This window comes from Lactuca saligna, chromosome 9 (genome assembly GCF_052625555.1).
Source record: "Lactuca saligna cultivar CGN05327 chromosome 9, ASM5262555v1, whole genome shotgun sequence".
NCBI lineage: Eukaryota > Viridiplantae > Streptophyta > Magnoliopsida > Asterales > Asteraceae > Lactuca > Lactuca saligna.
The window spans coordinates 26262666-26273519 of NC_136425.1; the positions used below are offsets into that span (position 1 = coordinate 26262666).

A 10854-nucleotide genomic window follows, 5' to 3' on the forward strand; every position below is an offset into this window, starting at 1 on the left:
TCTTACTTTTGTTCCCTGTACTTTTTGCCATTTAATGTTACTTCGTTAAGGTGCTTAGTTTACCCAGATTTGGAATTTCATAAATGCTTGACAGTTCTTGGAGTTACTAAACCTAGAGCAGTGGTGATCTTGGTTACCTGTCTAGTCATTTAAAAGCCTCATTAAATCAATCTTAGTAGATGACTAACTAAGTGGTAAGGCCCATCACCAACATATATCAAAAACTACTCCATAGCACGATAGTAAAACGAACATATAAAGTTTTAAGAAATCCTAAAACACAAAAACATAACACCACCCACTCTTCCCTTTGCCAAAGATCGACAAACTGGGACTCCGTGGATTGTTCATTCTTAATATTCTTCTTCTAATAAGTAATAACTAATAACAAAACCCATCACATCTCCTGGCCTTCTTCTTCCTCTTCATCTTCATAATACTCCCCTTCCTCATCAGCAGTCGCATCTTGATACTGCTGATACTCAGACACCAAATCATTCATATTACTTTCAGCCTCAGTAAACTCCATCTCATCCATACCTTCACCTGTGTACCAATGCAAGAAAGCCTTCCTTCTAAACATAGCAGTAAACTGTTCACTCACACGCCTAAACATCTCCTGAATGGAAGTCGAATTCCCAATGAATGTTGACGCCATTTTCAGACCTGTTGGTGGGATGTCGCAAACAGTTGACTTCACATTGTTGGGAATCCATTCCACAAAGTATGATGAGTTCTTGTTCTGGACATTGATCATCTGTTCATCGACTTCTTTGGTGCTCATTTTGCCTCTGAACATGGCGGATGCTGTTAGGTATCTCCCGTGTCTGGGGTCCGCTGCACACATCATGTTCTTGGCGTCCCACATTTGTTGGGTGAGTTCTGGGACTGTTAGGGCTCGGTATTGTTGGGACCCACGGGAGGTTAATGGTGCGAAGCCTACCATGAAGAAATGGAGACGGGGAAATGGGACGAGATTAACTGCTAGCTTTCTCAGATCGGAGTTTAGTTGACCAGGGAATCGGAGACAGCATGTTACACCAGACATTGTTGCTGAGATCAAGTGGTTTAGATCTCCGACTGTGGGATAAAAGACAAAATCAATCAGTTAGTTCATGAATTTGAGAAAGTTTTGATTTGAGATGAGTTTGGAGTGAAGATCTTACAGCTAGGAGTGGTGAGTTTGAGAGTTCTGAAGCAGATATCGTAGAGAGCTTCGTTATCTAGAACCATACACTCGTCGGCGTTTTCAACAAGTTGATGAACTGACAGCGTGGCGTTGTAAGGTTCGACAACCGTATCGGAAACTTTAGGTGATGGGAAAACGGAGAATGTCAACATGGTGCGATCTGGGTATTCTTCTCGGATCTTCGAAATCAGGAGGGTTCCCATACCGGATCCTGTTCCACCTCCTAATGAATGGCAAACCTGGAACCCTGCATTTGGAGAATGTAAATCGAAAACCAGAAACCCCTGATTTACAAATGTTCGTGTCAAAAAACGCTGATTTGGAAAACATAGATCTAGATCTATAAGTGAGATCGGCTACAGACACAAATACACAGTTCATGTAACCAAACTCTTACGAGCAACAGGTGTTTGAAAAAATGTCTAAAATAAAAAAAAAACTACTGATCTACTAAAAATCATTTAAGATGTTCATTAACAGCCTGATGAAAAACTGTTTTAAAGAAAACATATAAAAAAACCGAATGATGAGAAAATGTCGAAGAGAAATACCTTGAAGGCAATCGCAGTTTTCGGCTTCCTTCCTGACAACATCAAGGACCGAATCAATCAACTCAGCACCTTCAGTATAGTGACCCTTAGCCCAATTGTTTCCAGCACCCGATTGACCAAAAACAAAGTTATCGGGACGGAAGATCTGACCATATGGACCAGATCTGAGACTATCCATGGTACCAGGCTCAAGATCCATGAGCACAGCCCTAGGAACAAATCTCCCACAACTAGCTTCGTTGTAGTAAACATTGATCCTCTCTAGTTGCAGATCTGAATCGCCTTGGTAACGGCCGGTGGAATCAATGCCGTGTTCGGCGCAAACTACCTCCCAGAACTTGGCACCGATCTGGTTGCCGCATTGGCCTCCTTGGATGTGAAGAATCTCACGCATTTTCGGTTGCAAAAAGAAAAAGCAGAATCAAGAGAGAAATTGATCGAATTAGGGTTTGTTTGAGAGTGAATTTGAAGAGTGAGAAAAGTTAGTGGTGGGGCGGAGGAGTGTTGATATGGATTTATACAGGTGGGGAAGGGGTTTAACGGTAATTATTGGAGTTTTAGGAAATTTAATTTTGAGTTTTTGAAAAATACGAAGCGGGATTTTGAAATGTGAGTGTTAGTGAGTTGTAACGGTCCGGTTTTTCGAAGTGCGTGGGCCGTTTTTGAATTTTAAAAATATGTGCAGAACAGCTGTCTTATGAAAGAATTTAACAAATATTTTGTTTTTTAGTTAGAGTAAGTTACACAAATGGTTTGTAATTTGTTTTTTAATTTTTTTTTTGAGATAATAACTTGATAAGTAAGATATTTTTTAAAATATGCATATTTAGTCTTTATTTTTATTTTTTATAAAATAAACCCTTATACTTTAATAATATGTATATATTTGATCATTTTCACTGGATTCTACAAGTTTTACTGACGTGGAGGATTTATTTTACAAAAAAAAAAATAAATAATAAGGACTAAATAGGTACATTTCAAAAAGTATCTTATTCTATTAAGTCATTTTCCCTTTCTTTTATTTTGTTGAAATGAACTACCTAGGTGGCATCTACCTATCCACAACGAGATTTTTCCAACTTTTATTTATCATGAAAAAGAGGGAGAACCCCGATCTCCGGCGACTCTTTTATGTGTTCCTACACATCACTGGTAGCAAGGAGAAATAATGGCAAAAACATCAAGGTCAAAGGGGGAGACGGGAGGAAGTAGAGACGGTAGTTGGCGGCGAGGAGCTGCTCTGGTAGCCCCTCGTCGATTCTTTCTTTTTTTCTGGCAACATATCTCAAAGATGGATGCAAAGTGAGACAGATCGGAGAAACACAACTGGTAAAGGGTGTTTAGATGTTGTTGTTCGACCAGAAGGAAGAGAGACGAGAAATAGAAGGGTCGCCGCCCTTTTCTTGTTGTCGGAGGATCACCCACCTCCGGTGACTAAGCTAATTAATTGCTATTTAGTGCCTCTTGTACTTCCACATCAGCAAAACCTGTAGAATCCGGTGAAAATAACATAACATGTACATATTAATAAAGTATAAGGGTTTATTTTACCAAAAAAAATAATAATAAAATAAAGAATAAATGTGTACAATTCAAAAAGTATCTTACCCTATCAAGTATTTTCTCTAAAAGAAAATTCGTATATGACCGGTATATCGGGTATAGTCGATCACAAGGATTGTATTGTTACAATAAATTGCACCTTGGATTCTTGTCGATTTCTCATAGGTGTCATCGAATGTGTTGCATTAGCTTTGGTTTTAGTTAGAGAGACGACACAAGGATGGGAAAAGAAAGAGATCAAGTGTTGTGATAATGTGTTTCTATATTTGCTTTGGTTGATTATACTTAAATAAACTCTTAGTTAACTATATATATATATATATATATATATATATATATATATATATATATATATATATATATATATATATATATATATATATATATAGATCCGGTAAGAATTTTTTTTTGGTAGGAATGTAAGAAGTTTTTTTTATACATATTTTTTTGACGAACAAAATAAATAAATCACTAGATGATTCATTTGTAAGATGATTCATAAGAAAAAAATTCCCAAAAAAACATATTTATAATTCATTTTTAAGTAAATTAAGAAAAAAATTCACTTTTATGACAATTTTAATGAATAACAACAAAATCATTGTATAAATGAATCATCAAGATGTTTTTTTGAGAATTTTTTCTTGTGAATCATCTTACAAATGAATCATCTAATAATTCATTTTGTTTGTTCGCGAAAAAAATATGTAGGAAAAAAATTTCTTACCTTCCTACCAAAAATTTCATTCTTATTTGATCTTGACTCTCTCTCTCTCTCTCTCTCTCTCTCTCTCTATATATATATATATATATATATATATATATATATATATATATATATATATATATATATATATATATATAATAGATTGATGAATAACAAAAATACATAAAAATAATAATAAGGGTAATATATTAGAAACCAAATACGAAAACTAAACCAAACCATATAGACTATTTACGTAATTTACTCTTTTTATTATTTCAAAATAATTATTGCTATGCCCTTTCAATTGAGTCAAGCTCATTTATTCTTGCATATATATTAACAAAATGTTGAATTTAGTTTTTGAGAAAGAAAGTAGCTATTTTTGTAAAAGTGTTTTTTTTTTCGGCCACAAAAGGTCATGTGATAAGATATAATATGATATTTTAAAGAAAGAGAGCTTACATTGTTTATCCATTTTTGAAATCATAACTCACCCTCACATGCTTATATCATAAGCAAACAAGAGAAAAGAAAAGAGGTTTCACATGGAAATGAACATGGTAGTGTTGGATCAACTTTTTTTTTTCTTTAAGTGTTCGTGTCAGGTAACCATGTTATCCCTATGGTCCATTTAATGTAATAATGTTATTAGGTTGATGCTTGTTATTATTTAAATGGTTTTGGGACAAATGTCACCAATAGGCAACAACAATGAATGACATAACCTAGGCCCCGGCAGTCAGGTGCACATAGTTTATTTACTTATACTTTAATTAATAATGATATACAAATTAGTATAAAGTATTTTTCTTTTTCCGGGTTACTCACAAAAATAACATGATAATATACAAGATAAAAGTCACCACAAAAGCTATTTATCTCAAAATGACCATTATAAATACGTGAAATACTAAGAGAAATGTCTCAACTATTTAATACAACTATTTAAAAAAAAAAATGGATCATTTAATTTTAGTTTTTTATCTAAAAAATTCTCTCAAACTCAATCTTCCATAGTGGTTAATACCTAACATTTCGCAATCCAAAAAAAAAAAAAAAAAAAAAACAAATTCGGTATGAAATGGTTTCAAATCATAGCTTTAGATTAAATTCATATTACTAAATTAGTGTGGTAGAGTGTCTTAGGGAGGAGAGGGTGAGGTGGCTCTTAAATCTAATTAACATAGTTTCAATTAAGGACAACCAAAATGATAGTGGTGTGGAGATCTATTATTGAGATTCTGAAACATACGAACAACACAAACGGCCAAAGCTGCAAAATCCATGAGCAAATAAACTTTTAGGAAACTAAATGAGACAATGCTGGAGGCGTGTTCTAGTGTGAAACACTTAATAAGTTTGGATCCATGCCATGTAGGTCTGTGACTTTAGCGATCTTCATCTGCCAGCACTTTATGGAGATATATACAAAAATGAAACAATGAAATTTATATGGTGTTCATCAATCTAAATAAGACTAATGCGTATAGGCAACACTCTATCCGGTTAATCTGACGTGGTAACAAAAACATGGTGCTATAATGGCTAGCACACCGCCCCCATGGTGTTATCCGGCGTTATGGCATCCAACGTTACTCTAATAGCGGGAGGTAACTAGGTTATTTTCAATTAAACGGTTGTGTTTTAGATTGATGTTAAACGATCACAGACATAAAAATAATAATAATAATAATAATAATAATAATAATAATAAATTTCTCATTTTAACTCTATTATATATACACATATTTTACTCATTTTTACCTACATAATACATCTATTTCTCTAAATTTCACATTTCTCTCAATTTCCCTTTCTTTTCTTTCTTTCTATTTCACACATAATTTCAATAATTCAAAACAAAAAATGGATCATTTTAATCCGTTCCATCCATTCAACAATGATAACGACTCCGAAGATATCTTTGTGAGTATACTGCAACCATAACCAGCTCCATTACTGACAAGACGTGCAACGTGAAACAGAGATCATGAAGAAGGGCATTGAAGTCTAGTCAACGATTATTTTACGGATAATTGTGTCTACCAACCTAGCAATTTCAAAAGAATGTTTCGTTTGCGAAAAAATGTATTTCAACGAATAGTCAATACATTGGAAAGTAGGTATCGTAAACACAGTTTTTAGATAATTGTTTTTAGATAAAATAAATATACTTAAATATATGTGTTTTTATACATTTTTTAAATAATCATTTTTTACCAATTAAATATATGTTTAGGTATGAAATTTTCCAAATGAGGTATGATGTGAGAGGTAAGCAAGGTTTCGCAGGTGTTAGATTGAGTTGCACGAGAAAACTTTGTATAGATTGGCGAGAGGTGTTGTCGAAACCTTCGGTGACAAATACTTGTGTAAACCTTCATTGAATGACATGCAACAACAATATGTTGCGCATAAACAACAACATTGTTTTTCGGGTATGCTTGAAAGCGTTGACACCACAAATTGGAAAGGTCAATACATAAGTAGTCATCTTGGATCGCCTTCATTGGTATTAGATGTTGTTGCTTCACAAGACTTGTGGATTTGAAATGCTTTTTTCGGAGTTTCGGGTTCCAACAACGACATAAACGTTATTGATCAGTCACCAATATTTGAGGATCTTTTTTTCAGGAAAGGCATTGGATGTTGTAACGCCCGCAAATTCAGGCTAGTCAATTTAGAGACAATAAGCATCAAAAATAACTTTTTAATAGAATATTATTTAGAATAAATAATCTTAACCAAGTTATAGTATATGTCAGAAGGGTTCCGTACATATAAAGAATGCCGAAATCCGAGTTATAACGAAGAAGTTATGATCCGTTGAAATTTTACGACAAAAACGGCACGACACTGGGAATCGTAAAAACTGAATTTACGATAAAATACTTTATAGCCTTAGCGATCCAAACGAAAGTCGTAGTATATGTTAAACCGAGAGTGTGCATAAAAAGAATGTCCAAATTTGACTTCTTATGAGGAAATTATGATTTTTTCTAAGATTTAGCATAACAGTAAACAGCCTGGAAATTCGAATTTTAGATCGGTCGATTTTTATCCAAAATAATCTGAATGAAAAATGAAGATATCGTTAATAGGAGTTAAACGATAAAAGACAGTCGAAAACGAAGCTCGTATGCGAAAGATATGGACGAAGTTAAGTCTCTACTCTTCAAGTGCGGCGAATTCGATGCATATTTGTAAATCTGAGATAGAATAAGAATTGGCCGATGAGGTCTAAATTAAAGTTGTAGTACTTATAAATACCAACGCGTAGATATAAGGAACGTCAAGAATAGATATTTTATGAAATATATATGGACGAAACTTAGTCTCTACTCTTCAAGCGCGGCAAATTCGATACAATTTTGTAAATTTGGGCTACAATGAGAATTAATTGACGGGGTCTAAATGAAAGTTGTAGTACTTGTAAATACCAACGCGTGGATATAAATAACGTAGAAAATGGATCCTGTACGCGGAAAATATGGACGATACTTAGAGACTACTCTACGATAAAACTCCTATAAATAAAGGGTGAATCCTTCATATTTCTCACTCCTTTCACCCTCTGTTTCTCTCTCTATTTTCTCTCTCTAATCCCCCTAACCCCCCCCCCCTAAGCCTAGGTAAACCCCTAGCATCCGAAGGAAGCCACGAGGCTCCCGGAGTCCCAAGAAAAAGGGTCTTTTGGTTCAGAAACACTGCTCTAAGCGAAGTCCGGTTTTCGAGAAAACCCGCTGTAAGTGAGCTACACCTACGCTATTTTTAATATAGCTTTTAATTAATTATAGTAATGTTATTAGGACATTATGGTAATTATTTGGGCTATTATTATGGTTTATATAAGTGTTGTTGTAATATCTTTTTAACCATTCGCGACACGGGGAATCTAGTTTGGAGGGTCGCTTGGGTTGTTGGATTCAGAAGTGCTATATGCCAAAATTATCCTGCCCTTCGGTGTTTTATGTCTTGCCCCTGTTTATACATAGTGGTTGAAGAGTATTGTTTAACGCTTATATAATAGTAATAATATCTAGACTATTAATTAGTCTTAGTAAAACGTTAGACTAAACTCTAGTGGTAATGGTACTAGGTTTTGTCAAAGGAAATTGTTTTAAAATAAACGAAGTGTTATCCGATAACCGCATGACCACCTTATCATGTGAGTGCATAGTTATTTTCATCTTACACATAGATACGAAGTATTTTATATAAATTACGTGCTATGTTTGCATATTATCTGAATACTTGTTGTCTATGTTGGATTAACGATTTTATACATGCTTCAAATTAATTAAACTGTATATGTATTTTATATCTACAAAATATGTTGGATAAAACATGGGTAAATGAAATATGAGTCGGATGATGAGATGAGAGGTGAACAATGAGAGAAGTCTTTTACCCAAATGATGGAACCGTCATCTAGCAGAGTATAGATGACAACCACAGACTATTCTAGACAGTCCAGTGGAACACTAGCAGGCTCGCAACCTGTAGGTGTTGTGAACGATGTGTTCACCTGGTGTACTCTAAACCTTGGCGACTATGAAGACTTAGTGCCTAAACCTTGGCGATCATACATACTTGATGCCTAAACCCTGGTGACTATGCAGACTTAGTATCTAAACCCTGACGACTATGCAGACTTAGTGTTTGTTCAAGGGATGACCATCGGAACCGGGTACCCGCTTTCGGAACCGGAACTGTCTCGGAACTGCCGGTTCCGAAACCGGAACCGCCTTAGCCGGTTCCGGTTCCGGTTCCTAAAGTTTTGGAACCGCCTTAAGCGGTTCCGGTTCCGGTTCTCATTTTTTCGGAACCGCTACCCGCTGGGTACCCGCCGAAACCGGTTTGTTGTTTGTGTGTGCGTGTGTTTGTGTGTGTGTGTGTGTATATATATATATATATATATATATATATATATATATATATATATATATATATATATATATATATATATATATATATATATATATATAATAACATGTTTCGTTGGAATTGTAGTGATTAAATTAGAGTCATCTTTTTTTACTTACGAATAATATATATATATATATATATATATATATATATATATATATATATATATATATATATATAATATTACATATGTTGCAATCTATGTTTGTTTATATGAAAGACCGTGGTAACTACAAAAAGAATTAATAGTCATGTACAGATTTAATACGTAAATAGAATGTGTACGAGAAAAATGTAAGTGGCCAAGGAATCAAGAAAATTTGCTTTCATTCTTCCTATCCCACATCGTTTGTGGGAAGGATAAACGGGGAACGCAACTTCCATAAAATGGAAGGCTTGCAAAGCAAACAGGAGGGAAAGGCATTGATGGTTTGAATCAGGCGGACGAATGGTTCCTACTTTTTATGGGCCTGTCGAATGGTCTTTTATAAGTTGGAAGAATTTAACAGGCTTTTGTCTAAATCAGGCAGACTCAAATCTTATTTTGTATAGGTTCAAACCAATATTTGGATAAAAGAAAATTTTAGAAGTATTTTAAAATCGGGTAACCGGTATTGGAACCGCTTCCAACCGGTTCCGGGAGCAGTTCCTAAATCTATAAAACCGGTATAGGCGGTTCCGGTTCCGGTTTCTATCAATTTGGCCGGGTACCCGTTTTTGCTCATCCCTAGTTTGTTGTATAAATTCTGGCGATTATGCAGATTTAGTGCCTAAACCCAGTGACGGTGGACTTCATGTCAATTCATTAGGATAATCCTTAGGAATAAATGAACGATAAATACCTGATTTTTAGGGTAGATGCTTAAGAGTAAAAAAGATAATGGGAATAGGTAATTGGGTTGATTGATTGTTTGAAGATTAAACATAATAGACTTAGGTGTTAACACCATTGTATCACGATGATGGCGTGACACCTTTTTAGATGTAATAACATATAATAACATGTTGACCACACCTAATAGTCTAAGACATATGATAGTGTATCACTAGAGATGATTTTAAGTGAGGGTTCACGGAGATAAGTGAGGCTATTCATGATATTTATTATTGATCTATAACCTATGTTTCCAATAAGGAGTTTCTTCATCATGGAAATTTAACTGCATTAGGAATTATCTCTTATCCATAAATCATCATCTTGTATGAGATGTCTCAGTAGCTTCAACGAGTGTATCATGGTGTATGTTTTTTAACAGTGATATTATGTTGGTGGCAGAAATTATGATCGAGGTGTATGCAAAGTTGATTATTATGAGGATGTCAAAATGTTGTTTCATATATATATATATATATATATATATATATATATATATATATATTCATGTTTTCAAAGAAAGCACACACGTCTCATTGTTTCATATGCATAAGTTTATGATATTTGATCAATTGTATGGTGAATAATATCTTTTATCCATTAGATAATATTATTACACATTGGATAAACACAAACTAATATTTTTACCAACGGTCTAGTTTTAAAAGATTAAAACTTTATGCTTACACATTGGTTAAAACCATTATCCCTTGGATAATACCATTATCACTTAAGTACGGTATTATCCGAAGAAGCGTCGTGGCGAGCAACATTACGGTCGATAGATCGATTATAGGGGCTCACCAAAACATCGAATAGCAAAATTCTAGTGCAAAACACATTTATAAGTATGGTTATTTACTTATACACAACATTTATAAGTATGGTTATTTACTTATACACTACATTTATAAGTATGGTTATATACTTATACACTACATTTATAAGTATGGTTATTTACTTTTACACTACCTTTATAAGTATGGTTATATAGTTATACACTACATTTATAAGTATGGTTGTTTACTTATACACA

At 34.1% G+C, this 10854-nt stretch overlaps 1 protein-coding gene across 1 annotated transcript; it reads right to left on the reverse strand.

The window, feature by feature from the left end:
* Window positions 1-215: 215 nt before the first annotated feature.
* On the reverse strand, window positions 216-2242 carry LOC145018718 (tubulin beta-1 chain-like). Its single transcript, XM_078976572.1, has 3 exons — window positions 1741-2242; window positions 1167-1436; window positions 216-1080 (listed from the first exon to the last, which is right to left on the reverse strand). Exons 1-3 carry the CDS (start codon window positions 2132-2134, stop codon window positions 398-400), a joined length of 1347 nt encoding a protein of 448 aa, XP_078832698.1. The 5' UTR covers window positions 2135-2242; the 3' UTR covers window positions 216-397.
* Between the last annotated feature and the right edge of the window lie 8612 nt (window positions 2243-10854).

Coding starts and splice junctions, on each gene's coding strand:
- LOC145018718 (XM_078976572.1), bottom strand. CDS start 2,134: ATGCGTGAGATTCTTCACATCCAAGGAGGCCAATGCGGCAACCAGATC. Junction 1,437..1,740: donor AAACTGCGATTGCCTTCAAG/GTATTTCTCTTC, acceptor CTCCAAATGCAG/GGTTCCAGGTTTGCCATTCA. Junction 1,081..1,166: donor CAAACTCACCACTCCTAGCT/GTAAGATCTTCA, acceptor TTTATCCCACAG/TCGGAGATCTAAACCACTTG.